This window comes from Panthera uncia, unplaced genomic scaffold, assembly GCF_023721935.1.
Source record: "Panthera uncia isolate 11264 unplaced genomic scaffold, Puncia_PCG_1.0 HiC_scaffold_1626, whole genome shotgun sequence".
NCBI lineage: Eukaryota > Metazoa > Chordata > Mammalia > Carnivora > Felidae > Panthera > Panthera uncia.
In genome coordinates, this window is record NW_026058279.1 from 14,742 (window position 1) to 30,901 (window position 16,160).

Sequence of the window (16,160 nt, forward strand, 5' to 3'; positions counted from 1 at the left end):
TGTATGGTTATGTGGATTTTGACAGATGTGTAATGTCACGTATCTACCATTACAATATCATACAGAATAGTTTCCCCACTTGACCATTTCATTGTTTAAGTTTTTCTTTAAATGTTCAGAGAGAGAGAGAGAGAGAGAGAGCGTGAGCATGCTCGGGAGCAGGGGAGGGGGCAGAAAGAGAGGGAGAGAGAGAATCCCAAGCAGGCTCCGTGCTGCCAGCGCAGAGCTTGACTCAGGCTTCATCTCACGAACTGTGGGATCATGCCCTGAGCCCAGACACTTAACCAGCTGAGCCACCCACGCATTCCCTGACCATTTAATTGTTATCTCATACTCCAGTGCCTAGTACTGGGCTTATAAGTGTATATGAATGGGCAGTAATATCTTGTCTAAAATTAAATATGAGCAATCAAATTCAGTAGAATTTGAAAAACATTTAAAGAACAATCTGCCACAACCACATAGAGCCTATCCTAGGAATAAAAAGATGGTTTAAAATTAGAAAAATGTGCCATCTCTCATTAGTCTGTCAGATAAGAAAAATAATAAAACTCAATATATAGAGAAATTCAGAATTCAAAGCCTATCCCTGATTTTCAAAAAACTCTGAAAATTAGCATGCTTTATTAGCATAAAATGAATATTTCAATCAGCATTATTTCAAAGATGATACACTGGAAGCATTTTCTAATGGGAACAAAAACAAGCATGGCAACTCTTATTATTTCATATAATTCTGGAAGTTCTAGCTAATGTCGTAAGATGAGAGACAAGTAAGAGTTACCATTTTGAGAAGGAGGCTCTCATTATTGAGATTGTAGACCCTCCCCGCAAAAAACCCCGACTGAAAATCTGTTAAAATCAATTGGTTTAATAAGCCAACTGAACACATAATGGATACCCAAATGAAAAAGTTTCCTATATATAGCAAAACTGGTTATGAAAACTTATGGGATAAAAGGATCCTGTTAATAAATAGCCACCTTCACAAGAAACATGCACGACCTCTTAAGAAAAAAGTCAGGGGTGCCTGGGTGGCTCAGTTGGTTGAGTATCTGACTTCGACTCAGGTCTGATCTCACTGTTCATGGGTTTGAGCCCCACGTTGGGCTCTGTGCTGATGGCTCAGAGCCTGGAGCCTCCTTCAGATTCTGTGTCTCCCTTTCTCTCTCAAAAAGAAACATAGAAAAAAAAAGTCAAAATTGTACTAAGACAAAAAATCGACTTAAGATTTTTATCTTAATATTCTAATAGTAAAAACTTGCCAGCAACCTAAATGTCCACCAAAAGGAGAATGGTTTGTTGGTAATTTTACTCTCTCTTGTTCCATAATGATTTTAAGGTAGCTTTCACAATATATTTACACTATGACATAAAAATAAGTGAAGAATTCAGGCAAAGAGAAATCTGGAGGGATGGGCCACAGGTTTATTCCGAGCTTTCTAGTGGCCAAAATAAAGGAAAGATCATAATCAATTATATGATTCATATTCACACCATATAATATTGAGTTGAAAAAAAAAAAAAAAAAACAACTGTTCCTAGTACTGAAACCAAAAAGAGAATTTTCTCATGGGTCTTAAAGAGCGGTTACTATGCAGAGTAAAGAGTGATCATCTTAACAACCTAATAAAATGGCAGCCATAGAGGTATTTCATTTTTAAAAATTATTAATGTTTATTTATTTTGGGGGTGGGGTAGGAGCAGAGAGAAGGAGACAAGGATCCCAAGCAGGCTCCACACTGACAGCAGAGAGCCCAGTGTGGGGCTTGAACTCACGAACTGTGAGATCATGACCTGAGCCGAAGTCCGAGGCTTAACCGATGACAGAGCCTCCCAGGTGCCCCTAGAGGTGTTCCCTTCCCTGCTGATGGGCCACATGGAAGTAGTTGGTAAAGCTCTTTGTGGTGGGGTGAGGAGTGTGGTGAAGGTTGTGGCTGGGATTTGAACATGAGGATGATCCAGTACACTGCCCTGAAGAGCAGCTCAATGGGGAAGTACAGTATAGACAGTAAATTATGGCTCCCCGCTGATGTGTCATTGCCACCCTGGTATCCTGTGAATTTTGACAGATAGGCCACTACATTTTCATCAGTGTGTTACATTTATCTTTGCTACGGCTGAGGGTCCACACTCCTAAGCAGTCTGTCAGATGGTGATGTGGGACATGAATGCAGCAGCCACCAGGGGTGCCAGGCAGGAAGCAAGAGGTGCCACTTAAGCTGGCATGACAAGGAATTTAATGTGGATGGACTGAACAGTCTCCATAAATATTCTCTTAGATTAGATTCTGGTAAGTGCTGCGTCGAACAAACAGCCTGTGTCTGGTCAGATGCTTTAATGGTTGGCTAATGGAATTAACAACCTCTTGGAAAGGTTGAAAAGCCCCATGAGGTAATATGCTCGAATAGAGGGCTAGCTTATCTAGATTTTCCTCAGAAAACAATTTGAGGCTTGATCCAATACATGTTGAAAGGGACAGTCAAGGTTTCCAAATTTCTACATTTAGAGCATAGCCACTTAAAGTTTGGGAGAATTAATTTAAAAAATAAATAAATAAGTGATACCAAAGCCTAACCTAAGTAAGAGGGGGAAAAAAAGTTGTAAGGTGTCCATGTAAGTTCCTGGTAAGTCCTTCAAGGTAAATGGTGTCCAAATAGATAGTAACCAGAGTTTGTTTGGAAGGTTTGGAATCTCAGTTCCAGCTTAACCTCTCTTTAAGCCACAGTTTCTTCATCTGCAAAAGAAAGATATTAGTAACCACTTTAGGGCTAACCAGTGGGTAAGATTAAAATGGAATGAAATTTCTGGTGGCCTTCTCTAAGCCATTTTATGTATGTGCCTTTCTAGCTGGAGTTGTTTTGCTGCTAGAGGGTCTTTGTGTCTTAACTCACTGGGAATCATTTGTGTTGGCTGAGAGTGCAGATAAAACCTTGTAAATTATCATATTGATTGGAGGGACAGTCCAGTTCTTCCCCTTTCAGGGGTCAGAGGTGGGATTTTTAAAGTTATGAGATGACTGGAGTTTGAAAGCCCTGGGACTCATCCTCTCATCCTGGAGAGATGAGATCCTCTCATCCTGGACTCGTCCTCTCATCTCCAGTCCCTCCACAGGAGCAGGCATCTGGTGAGAGCTGAGCCGGGGTTAAAGGCAAAGTGCAGGCTGGTCCTGAGGGTGGTCACTTCTGGTCAATTTCATTTCACACTGCCATTTACAATTGAGTTGGGTCCTCAGATAATTTTGAAAACTTTTCTATTTGGCTTCATACTCACAGGTGAGCCCTTCATCATGGCTTGAGGAGGACCCCTACCCAACTTGTTCTGGTTCCGGCATTTAGGTTCTCAGATTAATTTCATGATATGTAGAATAAATCAAAGTTAGAAGACTGCAGTGTGAAATGTCCAAGAAGATAACAAGGAGATAGGCAGGTAAATGTTAGTGAAATCAGTGCCTCCCACTGGGAAATCAACACTTCCAGGAGCTGACATTATTACTCTGTCAGTTTGTTTTTGTCCCTGAAAGTTGGAGGGAGAAAAGGCCTAAGGAGTGGACAGTGGAGTGGAGGTGATGGCACTCTAGGGGCCCTTTATCTCACTGTCAACCACCTCTCAGTATGCTCATGTTATAACACGGTATAACACAATTTCTGTCTCTTTGCTTTTTTAAAAAATTTTTTAAAATATTTATTTATTTTAGAGACAGGGCACAAGCAGGGGAGGGGCAGAGAGAGCCGAAGACAGAATCTGAAGCAGGCTGCAGGCTCTGAGCTGTCAGCACAGAGCCCGACGTGGGGCATGAACCCATGAACCATGAAATCATGACCCGAGCCAAAGTGGGACACCCAACCGACTGAGCCACCCAGACGCCCCTCTTTGCTTGTTCTTACCAAAGCCCTGTCCGACCCATCAGGACAAAATTGGGAGGAGAGGGCTGCCTGCAGCAGTGCAAGCAAAGCTTCTCGAACCCGGACCCGAGTGGCTGAGCTCGCCCTTTGCTCAGGGCCAGCCCAGTTCTGCACTTGGACACCTCTGTTGTGTCACCATCTGTGTCACTATCCTCTGTTTTCCTTTGGCATCATAGGCTTGCTTTTCCAGGAGAAATATTTTGTTTCCTAGGTTCGAGCTTTATATTCATGTTACTACTTCCATATTCAGTTAATCGCTTAATTGTGCATTTAAAACAAAACAAAAACTTAATAAGAAGCCACTTCCCTAGTTGGACAGGAGAATTGAGGGCATTGCTTCTCTGAATGTGCTCTGGTTTCCTGGCCAAGAAGAGGTACATACAAGGGCCCTGAGAATATTTGCAGATGCAATTCCTCATACATCCATTTTTGAGTTATTGTGGAGAACAAGAAAAATATCAGAAGCTGGAGACATTTTCCCTGGGGGAAAAAAGAGAATTCTGTAAACTAGTCCATGTTGATTCCAGACCAGATTCTAGAATATTCTGACAGAGGGATGGCATATATACTTCAAACAGTGAGAAGTACTAAGAATTTCAACACAGGTTCACAAAGAACAGGAGACTTTAGGCCAAGGGTCTCCACTCCGTCAGGTTCATCTCATCTCATCAGGTTCATTGATCTTTGTTTTTCTTCCAGTTTTATAATTATCTTGTAATGTTCTTTCTATTGTCCTGAACTTACAGTCAAAAATAATACAGGGGCGTCTGGATGGCTCCCTCGGTTAAGCATCCGACTTCAGCTCAGGTCATGATCTCGCAGCTCTTGAGTTCGAGCCCTGCATCAGGCTCTGTGCTGACTGCTCAGCTTCAGATTCTGTGTCTCCCTCTCTCTCTGTCCCTCCCTGCTTGTTGTCTGTCTGTCTCTCTCTCAAAATAAACATTAAAAAAAAGTTAAGAAAAAAATAGAAACATATGCATTACTTTTTAAAAAACAACATGTGTGTGTGCATTTATGTGTGTACAGGTATGTACACATTCATATACATACAAATGCTATAACTGTAATATAAAGGAGGTTTTTAAGTGTGATAATAAAATTTGTTCTCATGTGTAAATATTTGGTTATGACCATATTGGAAGGCATAATGAAGTTATCAGAAGCTATTACTAATATGTAGAATCACCTAGAATGCGGACTGCTACAAGTGTAGACTGTCAGATGTGTTAGCATCACTCTTGGTGATGCGGTTGTCAGAAACGGTCAATATCTCTTTGGAAGAATCTGATCTGAACAAAACAAAGTACAATCTTCCTGTGATCTGCATAGAAGTTCCCTTTTTAGGAAATTAGCATGTATTAAAACCATGGTAAAAAAATATTTTGTGTCTATATGTAAAACTCTGAGTTGGGGCGAGGCTGACGTAATAAACATTTAAAGGTCCCATGGCAGACCTTCACTGTGCAGAAACAGCCTGCTAAAATGTTGCACGATGCCAAATGTGCCTGGCCTCCGTGTGGCACCTATTGATCATGATAACACAGACCCCACAGGGTGACCCTTTCCCTGTTGGGCTACCGAAAGAGTTTTTCATGGCCTTCTCTGCCAGATGGAAAAGCATAGACTGGCTGGCTGGCTGGCCTCACCCAAGAGGTTCAGAGCCATTGGCAAGGCCTGCTGGCAGGAGAGATATTTCTGGTGGCTTCCCTGCTTCTCTACAAAGACTACCAAAGGCTGTTGGACATTGATCTTTGCTTTTCTTCCAGTTTTATTGAGCTATTAATTGACATATCACATTGAATAAGTTTAAGATGTACCACATAATGATTCAGTATTTGTATATATTACATAATGCTTACTGTAGTAAGTTAACATCTACCACCTCACGTAGTTACAGCTTATTTTCTTGTGATGAGAACTTTTAAGGTCTACTCTCAGCAGCTCTCAAATATACACTGCAGTATTGTTAACTGTAGTCACCATGCTGTACATCACCTCCTCAGAACTTACAACTACAGGGGCACCTGGGTGGCTCAGTTGGCTAAGCGTCCGACTTCGGCTCGGGTCATGATATCACGGTTTGTCGGTTCAAACCCCGCATCGGGCTCTGACAGCTCGGAGCCTGGGGCCTCCTTTGGATTCTGTGTCTCCCACTCTCTCTCTGCCCCTCTCACGCTCACGCTCTCTGTCTCTCTTAAAAAATAAACATTAAAAAAATTTGCTTGTAAGTTTTTTTTTTAATGTTTATTTATTTTTGAGACAGAAACAGAGCATGAATGGGGGAGGGTCAGAGAGAGAGGGAGACACAGAATCCGAAGCAGGCCCCAGACTCCAAGCTGTCAGCACAGAGCCTGACGCGGGGCTCGAACTCACAGACTATGAGATCATGACCGGATGAAGTCGGACGCTTAACTGACTGAGCCACCCAGGCACCCCTAAAAAAATTTTTTTTAAAGAACTTCTATAACTACATGTTGGTACATTTTGACCACCTTCACCCATTTCCCCCCAGCCTGGACGTTGGTCGTTAAAATGTTGTTTGGACTAGATGTCCTTTTAAGATGCTTTCCAAGTCTGGGGATTTCTGTTTCTCAATGATGATGTTTTGGACTCTTCCAATTGTTTTCATGTTAATAAGAAAATGCAATCACAGGGCGCCTGGGTGGCTCAGTCAGTTAAGCGTCCAACTCTCGGTTTCAGCTCAGGTCATGATCTCATGGTTTGTGGGTTTGAGCCCCGTGTCAGTGTCTGCACTAACAGTGCGGAGCCTGCTTGGAGTTCTCTCTACCTCTCCCTGCCCCTCCCCTGCTCACATGTGTGCTCATGCGCTCTCTCTCTCTCTCTCTCTCTCTCTCTCTCATAAATAAATAAACTTTAAAAGAAAAAAATTGACAGGTGTTAAATGACAAAGATGCCTAGTACTATGATTTCTGCAACCTTTTCTGTTCTAAACCCTCTGGCTGAGTAGTTCTGTTCTTTCTCTGAGCTCTGCCACTTCTGACCCTCCTTTTCCTGTGGGGAGCGCCTTGCAGAGCTGTTGCCTCCACTGGGTCCAGCTGTCAGCCAGAGGACCCGCAGTCTTGGCCAACCTGCTCAGGCTGCAGGAGAAGGCTCCTCTGGGGGGGCACCCGGCTGTGTCAGTTGGAAGAGTGTGCATCTCTTGATCTCGGGGTGGTGAATTTGAGCCCCACGGTGGGTGTACAGATTACTTAAATACATAAAGAAAAAAAAAAGAAGCTCCTGTGCAATTTTTTGGTGACTCCTTTTCCCCGGCATCACAGGTACGATACAGTGAGACTGTATAGACCATGGCCGTGTGCGTGAGAGTCGTTGTTACCCTGTTTGATTCTCTTCCCGTAGGAATCAACTCCTAAAAGTTTAGAATTGAACTTTGACATGTCTAATATCAAGCTTTATTTTTTATTCAAGGCTATTTCTGATGCTTGGAAGCTACCCTTTCAACCACAAAGATGGTCATAAATCTTTGCCTCCCACAGTTCAGACCAAGAATTTACTGCAACAAGGTAAACAAAACAAGTATATGCACATAAATATGCAATGGCCATTTTTCATGCTTTTCCCCATGTCTTGCCTTGTGTATGTGGACTTAATTTAGGTGTAATGTGCTTTCACCTTCACTGTTTTAAATCCCACCAGGTGATATTTAGGTAAGCATTGGCCAGGATGTACCCCTAGAATCATGCAGCACTGTTACAAGGGGAGCTGTGGCTCATTTTCTGGAGGGTCGTGTTCATTGTGCTCCTCCCTCTGATGATAAAATTTAATTCTACTCAAAGTCACAGCGAAGGTAGAAATACTGTCTCCCCCAGTATTCCTCTTGCTTACTTCTCATGCTAGAAATAATGACTTGTATTTGTTATTTGGATTCCTTCTTCTTTATTTGAACCAAGTTGCTTTGCCTTTTGTGCAAAGGAGCTTATGTTTCCACAGCCCGGAGCAAGGAGTAAGGAAACTGCAAAAAGAGAATTGAGCCGTCCTTTAATTTTGAGCTTCTGCACACAGCATGCTGTTTCAGGTTCCCAGATTGCTAGCCTGATGTCTTTGAACAGAGACACAGGCTTCCTCCGCCATCTGAAAAGAACATTCTTATGAAACCTTTCGCAGGCTGAAATGGCGTAAAATGAATATCCACTGCCTTCCGGAAGTTCATTTACAAGAGATCTACATTAGTGTGATACCAAAACTTTTTTTCGTAAAAGTAAAAATTCTCTTTGGATTTCTTTTGGTTAGCAAATACAGGTGCTAATATAGGTCTTATGTAAAAGCAAAGTGGTGTGATAGGAACTTTCAGAAAGAGGGAGGCATACCTGTATCTTAAAATTTCCACTGGTTATAAACGAATATTAGGAATATTAAGAGGGGGAGAAGTTGCTCACAATCCCACCCCCTAGCATATTCACTGCTCTAGATTTCGTATAGTCTTTTGTGGTCCTTGTTGGTGAACACACTTTTTTTTTTTTTTAATGTTTATTTATTTTGAGAAAGAGAGAAAGCATGAGCAGGGGATGGGCAGAGAGAGAAGAGAGAATCCCAAGCAGGCTCCATGCTCGGTGCAGAGCCTGATGTGGGGCTCGATCTCATGACAATGAGATCATGACTTAAACTGATATCAAGAGTCAGATACTTAACTGACTGAACCACCCAGGTGCCCCCACACTTTTGTTTTTGACCAAGTTCCCTCAGTCATAGATTCACAAGAAGATTGTCCACAAGAAGATTGCTATGGAAATTTAATAATTGATAGAGTCCAAATACAAAATTAAGAACTGTAATGAACATCTTTGTTTTCCCCTAAATTTCTGTGGTTTCATCCTCTACAATAAAAAAAAACTAGTATAGCTGTCCTTTTTTCTCACAGACATTATTTTGAAGGGATTTTTGTTTGGATTGAGCAGACTTTTGTTGCTTGTATTTTTCAAGGATGGGCAGTACTTGGGGACACGGTTGCCCTCAGCCCTTGACCTGATAACCTTGAGTGCCTCCCCGCAAAAAAGCCCTGGTGAATTCAGTATAATAGAGGAAAGTTTAAATGAGGAACTTAAGACTTTCTTTAAATAATTGTCTAAAAAGTAGCAAATTCTTGAAATCTAGTTGTCTTCATTTGGATCTCATCAAGTGAATGCGTGTCTTATTTGTCATTAACTCTAGATATCAGCTGATGGTTATGAAGTAGAAAATCTCATCTCTGAAGACCTGACAAAGAGAAGTCATGGTTTTAGGACAGAGTATTTCATTAAGCCACCGGTCTACGTGATAGTTTCCTTTCCCTTCAGTGTGGAAATCTGTAGGATTAACATAGACCTCACAGCTGGGGGAGGCCAGAATGTCACCGGCCTGGAAATGTACACATCTGCCTTATCCAGCAGAGCATCTTGGAATGCCCCCGAGTGTCGGACCCCGGGCCCCGCCGAGCCGTCCATCCCAGACAAGGAGGCGTTCACCTTAGTAGGCAAAGTCTTATTGAAAAACCAGAGCCAAGTGGTGTTTAGTCACAGGGGCTTCAAGGCCAGGCCACCTTTTGGCCCAATGGACGCCACACTCCCCTCTCCTGCTGTTGTGGCACAGGAGCTCTGGAATAAAGGGACTCTTTCCCTTAGCCACGTGGTCCATCTCAAGATCTGTATCACCCACGTGACAGGCAGCGGTATCCCTTGCATCAAACGATTGGAAGTGTGGGGTCAGCCAGCTAAAACCTGCTCTCAGGAGGTGATAGACAGTGTCCTGCTGGTTGCCTCAGAGAGCCTCCCTCAGGACTTGACTCTGCAGGCCCCAGCCTTGCCCATGGAGAGTGACTGTGATCCCGGAAGCCTGTCTGAGGGCCAGCAGGCCCCCTCCAGCCTGCAGGAGCTAGCCGAGGTGATTCAGGATGTGCCTGAGGAGTTCCTGGATCCCATCACCCTGGAGATCATGCCTTGCCCCATGCTGCTGCCTTCAGGCAAGGTCATCGACCAGAGCACGCTGGAAAAGTGTAACCGCAGCGAAGCCGCCTGGGGCCGAGTGCCCAGTGACCCTTTCACGGGGGTAGCCTTTACTCCACACTCCCAGCCCCTGCCTCACCCCTCCCTGAAGGCCCGGATCGACCATTTCCTGCTCCAGCACTCCATTCCGGGCTGCCATCTGCTTGGGAGAGCACAGACTGCATTGGCAGTGACACCTTCTTCCATTGCTCTGCCCTCTCGGAAAAGGAAGATGGAGCAGACTGAACATGCCCCGGACAGTAGCCTTGGGGTAAACGCTTCCTGTTTTTCTACCACAAGCCTTCTGGTCTCACCCACTACCTCAGAGCACACCGCTAAGAAAATGAAAGCTGCCAGTGAACTTGGGCTGACACATATGGACTGCTCAACAGGTAATCCACGCCCTGCTTCCATGTCCGCTGCCCTCCCTGTGCTTCCCAGGTGACGCGTGGCACTATTGCCCGTGCTTTATGTTTTGCCGTCTTAAGTTATCCCAAAACTTACTGGCTTAAAGCACCACACATTCATTATCTCCTAGCTTCTCTGGTCAGGAAGCCAGGATAGTTCGGCTGGGTCACCTGCTGCGGGGTCTTCTCCAGCTGCTGTCAAAATGTTGGCTGGGGCTGCAGCCGCTTCATGGCTTGACTGGGGAAGGATTCACTCATAAGCTCATTCCTGTGATTGTTACGGGATTCGGTTCCTGGCTGAACTATTGTTCCGAGGGCCTCTCTTCCCTGTTGGCTGGTCTTGGCTGGTGGCCAGCAGACTCAGTCTGTCCTCAGTTCCTTGCCACATGGGCCTCTCAAGGGCAGCACATAACACGGTAGCTGTGTAAGCACAAGATGGAAGTCATAGTCTTATATTACCTACTTGTGGAAGTGGCATCCCTTCATTTTTGCTTTATTCTGTTCGAAGCAAGTCACTAAGTCTGGCCCACACTCAAGGGGAAGGGGGTACCCTAGGGCATGAGTCTCTGGAGGTGGGTCTCATTGGGAGCCATTTCAGACACTCTCCCACACCTTTGATTCCTATTTTATTCAGTCATGTTTTTAAATGTTTTTAATTCAGTGTTTTTATCTAAGATTGGTGGTTGAATTTTTGTCTAATGCCTTTTCAATATCAGTGGAGATGGTACTATGATTTTTCATCCTTAGATCTTTTAGTGTGAAAAAATGCATTAATAGGCTTCTTAATATTCAACCGTTATTACATTCCTGGAAAACTTCATTTGGTCATGCTTCTTTTAATGTTCTGCTTGGTTCTGTTTGCTAGCGTTTTATTTTGGGTAAATAATTTGAACTGTCGTGTACACATACCATCTCTGGTCATGTTTTGTTACCAAAGATTTGTGTGCTCCATAAGAAGAATTAAGACATTTTCCTGTACTCAACTTTAGAACAATGTAAGAGTATTAGAATAATTTCCTCTTTCCATATTTGGTAGAATTTGCCCATGATTGTTAGTGCCTGGTGCTTTTGGAGATAACTCTTTGACACTTTCTTTTTCCTTATGAAAATAAATCTGTTTAGATTTTATCATTCTTGTGATATCCTCTCTTGCTGTAAAAGCCCTATGCAAATAGTGCACTTAAAGGTTACATCTGTGTCTTCTCTGGTTTTGAGTATAGATGTTAGTCAACATGACCCCTGGAAACTCCTGGAAGCATCTGAGGTGCAGTGGGGTGAGACAAAGAAAGGTCCTTAGACCCTGATGTCTGTAAGGTCAGGTTTGTTGGTGATATAGGACCATGCTGACCTGTGCTTCAAGGCCCCAAGCAAGTCCTGCACACTGTAGACAAAATGTTCTACTCCCTACTTTGGGGCAGTTTTGTGAACCCTGATACCAGGCAGGTCTCTGGGTTCTTTTGTGGACAGCTGTCTCACTCTCCCATTGCCTTCACCCTCAGCCTACTGCTTGGCTTTCTGTGAACCACACAGAGAAGGTCCCTTAGATAGTGGAGTGGGCAGAGTGAGGTCTTTGTCATTCTACTTGGTAATGACCACTTTGCTTTACTCAGCAGGAGAGAGAGGACGCAAATGCCCAGAGAGTGCAGGCCAGCAAACCCGCAGAGCGGGGAGGGTGGGGGCCCCAGAAGGGAGGAGATGAGGAAAAGCTGCTGGCGAGGGAATGGACAGGGAGCAGGGGCACAATGGTGGGCACCTCCTTGGCCTGCAAGGAGACCTTCTGAAAGTAGGGTGCAGTTCTGCAAGTGAGCCACAAGGTGGCCCAGGCCTGCCCAGAAATCTTTCCAGGAGGAGGAAAGCTAGAGCTGGCCCAGAAACCCTGAAAGTGGTGTGGGATGGGTAGGAACGTCCCCAAGGCTTTGACTGCTGGTACTCCATCATCACAATCCACTAGCAGACGTCAGGGAGGAGTTTCTTTACATCTGCGTCCATTTGAAGTTAGAAGTACCGTTCTTGTGGTCCTCCAAGGACTTATTGCTTGGTCTTTTTTGCTGAACCTCTCTCTGGATATCGTGGTCTGTGCATCTCTTGTCAGGTCCCGTGTCCCACGAGCAGAAGCTGTCACAGAGCTTGGAAGTTGCCTTGACATCGACTCTTGGCTCCATGCCCTCCTTCACGGCTCGGCTGACCCGGGGACAGCTCCAACAGCTCGGCACAAGAGAGAGCAGCGCCTCCTGGAGGCCAGGCGCCGCCTCGGGTAACTGGGGCCCCATCCGTCTCGCCAGAGCCCGGGAGCAGAAGCCTGGGCCCTGCCTCTGGGGCTCCTGGGACCGCCATGCCCAGCCTCCTTAGTGCCAGCAGCCAGCACCCGGGCCTCAGGGAGAACTCTGTCTCTTTCCTTTTCCAGGGGGAGCTGAGGGGCTCCTGTGAAGTTTAACTCTTCACAAGGAGAGCTTTCTCTAGTTAACTCTTGGTAATTCTGTGGACTTAGGGCTTGGCAACTCTGCAGTGTTTTTGATAAGATCTAATATTAATTGTTCTGTCCTGAGGACTTTTGTTTCCCCTCCTTTGGTTAGTTTTCAGATCCAGTCTGTCTCCCATCTGACAGCTGGGCAGTTTATTTTAAGGAAGTGTGGAGAGAAGCTTGGGGGTTGTCTCCTTCGTCCCTTCCTGTTAACAGTTTCACTGGTGTTTAGAATAGAGCTGTAGCAGCTTTTGACTGAGGCAGTTTTTGCCCACAGTGAACCTGGGACCACATTAGATGATAGAATCAGTTAGGATACAAGGTGAGAGAACATGCCGGAATGCTAGGCAATTTTTACAAGATGAAGCCTGAAGGAGCCCGTGATAAGGTGTATGCTCGATTCTTGTTGCCCATCCAGAGCCAGGCCATTCTTACCTCTTCTTCTTCTCATCCACACCTCCCTGTCTCTCTTGTTTCCATCCTGACCATCGCCAAGAACCTTCTCGTCCAGGCGACCGGTGGTTTCCACGGCTCCAGACGCAGTGGTTGCTCTCCCTTCCCCTCCCAGCAGTGTCTGATGCGGCTTGCCAGCCCCTCCTTCCTGAAACCCCTTCTCTCTTGGCCTTTCGGATCCTGCGCTCTTTTTCTCCCTCTTTTCACTGTCCCTTTGCAATTTCCACTTCTGACTCCTCTTCCAGACTCTGGTCCTGCAAACTCTTCTCTGCCCTGCCATCCCAGAGAGAACCCGCTGGCCAGTGACTGCCCATGCTCCCCGCTGTGGCTCCTTCCTCTCCTTGGAACTCAGACCCTGGCCTCCCTGACAGCTGCCTGGCACCTCCATGTGGGAAACCCCTGGATAGATGTTGAGTGAAGTTCTAACTCAGAACTGCAGACACGCCCCATCACCCCATTGCTAGTAAAGAGCAGCATCTTCTCTTGGGTCAGGCCTGTAACGTGGAGATTGTCCTTGGTGTCCTTCAGCCTTCCTGACATCCATTCATCCTCAAGTCCTGTACATACTCTTCCAAAGTGGATCTCCGAGCACTCTGCTGCCACCCTGTCCCCTGTGCCGTCCCCTTCCCAGCCCCTCCCTGTCTCTTTCAGCAGCCCTGCTGCTCCCGCACAGCCACTCTCACCTGTAATGTCCACCAGCGCATGGCACTTCACTTCTTAGACTCCTCCCAGGGCATCCCACTGATCCTGGAACAAAGTCTAAGCCCCTGCCGCTGGTGAAGTCCTGCGCACCCCAGCCTGCCCCCTTTGTAGCCTCACCTGAAGCCAGTCTCCGCCATCACAGCTCTGTGTCCTGTCTTTCTTTAATGGACCAGCCATTCCTTTTTTTTTTTTTTTTTGCTTTGGTTTGGTTTTGGACCAACCATTCTTTGTACTTGCTGTCCCTCTCTTTCTGCATGGCCGGCTTCTTTTTTTCCCCTAAGAGACCACCCTTGCCCTCTCCAGAGGGGTGTGGAGTGGGGACAAAGCAGCCTCCTTAGGCTAGGGCCACAAGAGAAGGAAGCGCAGCAGGTGCAGCTTGGGGAGGCAGTGGCAGGACGTGGCCACTCCGGCCCTCATTTAGGGAGGCCCTGCGGGAAGCAGGGAAAGAGGGAGCCTGCAGCACAGGAAGGGGATTGACAGGTCAGGAGGGGCTGCCAGCCTGAAGAGAAGAAGCAGGTGCCAGGCTCAGTGGGTAACTCAGACCTCAGGCCTGCCCACGTGGTGCCCTCCCTCCTCCTTGGACCTGCCCAGCCCTGCTACACCTGCTCGCTGTCTGCTGTCTCCTTTCTTGGGTCGTCTCGCCTTTCTTGTAGTTTATGTTATCAGGATGAGCTTGTGCCTCACTCTGACCGTAGCAGCCTGTTCTAGGGGGAAGCAAATCCTGCTCAGAGACTGGGAGGGAGGGCTCAGTGCGGTCCGCTTGCCTTCAGAAGCCAGCTTTTCTTGGGCACTCACTGAAGCACCAAGATTTGATGATTGAGGGGAGGTCTCCCAGGTGTCCTGGCTCCCCAACACCCTCTCCTCCCAGAGCAGCCAGAAGTGGCCCCAGGAGGGATAAAGCCATGCCGCTGAAGGGGTGGAGGGTGGGGAAGCTTCTTGTCCCACTTCAGGCTCATGCCCTGCCATCAGGACGGAGCCTGGACCAGGGGACAGCTTTCGCCTCACCTTGGCCTATTTTCCTCCCTGATTTACCAGAGCAGCCTGGGAGCATCCCGGGGCCCGAATGTGCCTCCTGCAAAAGAGCGTTTTCTCCCTACTTCAAAAAGGAGCCTGTGTACCAGCTCCCCTGTGGCCACCTCCTATGCCGGCCCTGCCTGGGTGAGAAGCAGCGCTCCCTGCCCATGACGTGCACAGCCTGCCAGAGGCCATTTGCCAGCCAGGACGTGCTGCGTGTCCACTTCTGAGTGACCGGCTCCAACCTGAGAAGACCTGTCGATGGGAGGAGCTGAGGGAGTGTGTGTGTGGGGTTGGGGGGCACGATCCCCTGAAGTCAGGCCAAATCCCAAGCACAGAGGGGCCCTTTCTTCCCCAGGGGCTTTCCCTTTGCCTCCTTCCAGAGTGTAGCACCCGGGCCAGAGCACAGGGGAGGGGCGCTCCACTCCTGCTCAAGTGGCAATAGGGTAACAAAGCCATAGTTTGGGCTAGGAGGGATAGGGGATGTATCCCTGCCCTCCTGTGCCTCCCTGCCACCCCCCTGCCAGAGCCCAGGGCCTGTTAGAGCCAGCCCCACCCTGCCAAGGGCCCCCCGAGTTGTCTGCACACACACCCCAGCCCTGCAGGATGGACCCGAGTGGAGCATGAGAGACCATGGCTTGAGAGCTCAAGGACAGCCTCCGCCCGTGGGGTCACCTAGAGTGTTCCGTGGCTGGAGTCTGCGGTGAGTGACTCAGCCCCCGACTGGCAGATGACTCTGAGCCTTAATAAAGCGATGGTTGACGTCTGTCCTCTGTGGACTTCCTCCTGACAGAGTGCCTGTCAGTGTCGTCATACTTCTGTCCCCACCGGCACCCACACAAAGTGGGACCATCATAAGGGCAGCCTCAAGCAGTCAGTGCAACCCTGTCTGGCTGCAATTCAGGTCAATGGCCTGAAGGGACGAGAAGTCACGTTTTCGATGCTTGGCATGTGTGAGGGTTTGCACGTGGGTGTGCACGCAGGGTGGGTTGGGCACCCTCCCTTGGGCCGGTGTGGCACAGGCTTCCCTCATCTTGGCGGAGCCTGTGCACTGCCCTCTGAGAACAGAGCTTTTCTGTACGGGGCCCATTCTGGGAAAAGTGCTTGTTTATAGGCTGCATTGTTTTCATTCAAATATCAGTTCTGTGGCATCCCCGAGGGAATGTATGTATTCCTACAACTGTTTACTGTGTGGAAGAGGTTCTACTCCCTGGAAGGACGGCAGTGAGAAAATGCACCA

The 16,160-nt window shown here is 47.0% G+C and overlaps 1 protein-coding gene across 2 annotated transcripts; it reads left to right on the top strand.

Moving 5' to 3' along the window:
- Positions 1 to 6,124: 6,124 nt before the first annotated feature.
- On the top strand, positions 6,125 to 15,688 carry LOC125917254 (RING finger protein 37). Of its 2 annotated transcripts, none has more exons than XM_049623506.1 (4): positions 6,125 to 7,429; positions 9,075 to 10,275; positions 12,383 to 12,544; positions 14,947 to 15,068. In XM_049623506.1, the coding sequence occupies exons 1-4, from the start codon at positions 7,376 to 7,378 to the stop codon at positions 15,066 to 15,068; spliced, it is 1,539 nt and encodes a 512-aa protein (XP_049479463.1). In that variant the 5' UTR covers positions 6,125 to 7,375. The 2 variants fall into 2 exon arrangements, with proteins under 2 accessions (XP_049479463.1, XP_049479462.1); XM_049623505.1 differs by having other exon boundaries at positions 6,128 to 7,429; positions 14,942 to 15,688.
- The last annotated feature ends 472 nt before the right edge of the window (positions 15,689 to 16,160 follow it).

Excerpts from the sequence above, each read along its gene's own strand:
- LOC125917254 (XM_049623505.1), top strand. The coding sequence starts at position 7,376 with ATGGTCATAAATCTTTGCCTCCCACAGTTCAGACCAAGAATTTACTGC. Across the intron at positions 7,430-9,074 it reads CAAGAATTTACTGCAACAAG|ATATCAGCTGATGGTTATGA; the intron begins GTAAACAAAACA and ends CATTAACTCTAG. Across the intron at positions 10,276-12,382 it reads ACATATGGACTGCTCAACAG|GTCCCGTGTCCCACGAGCAG; the intron begins GTAATCCACGCC and ends ATCTCTTGTCAG.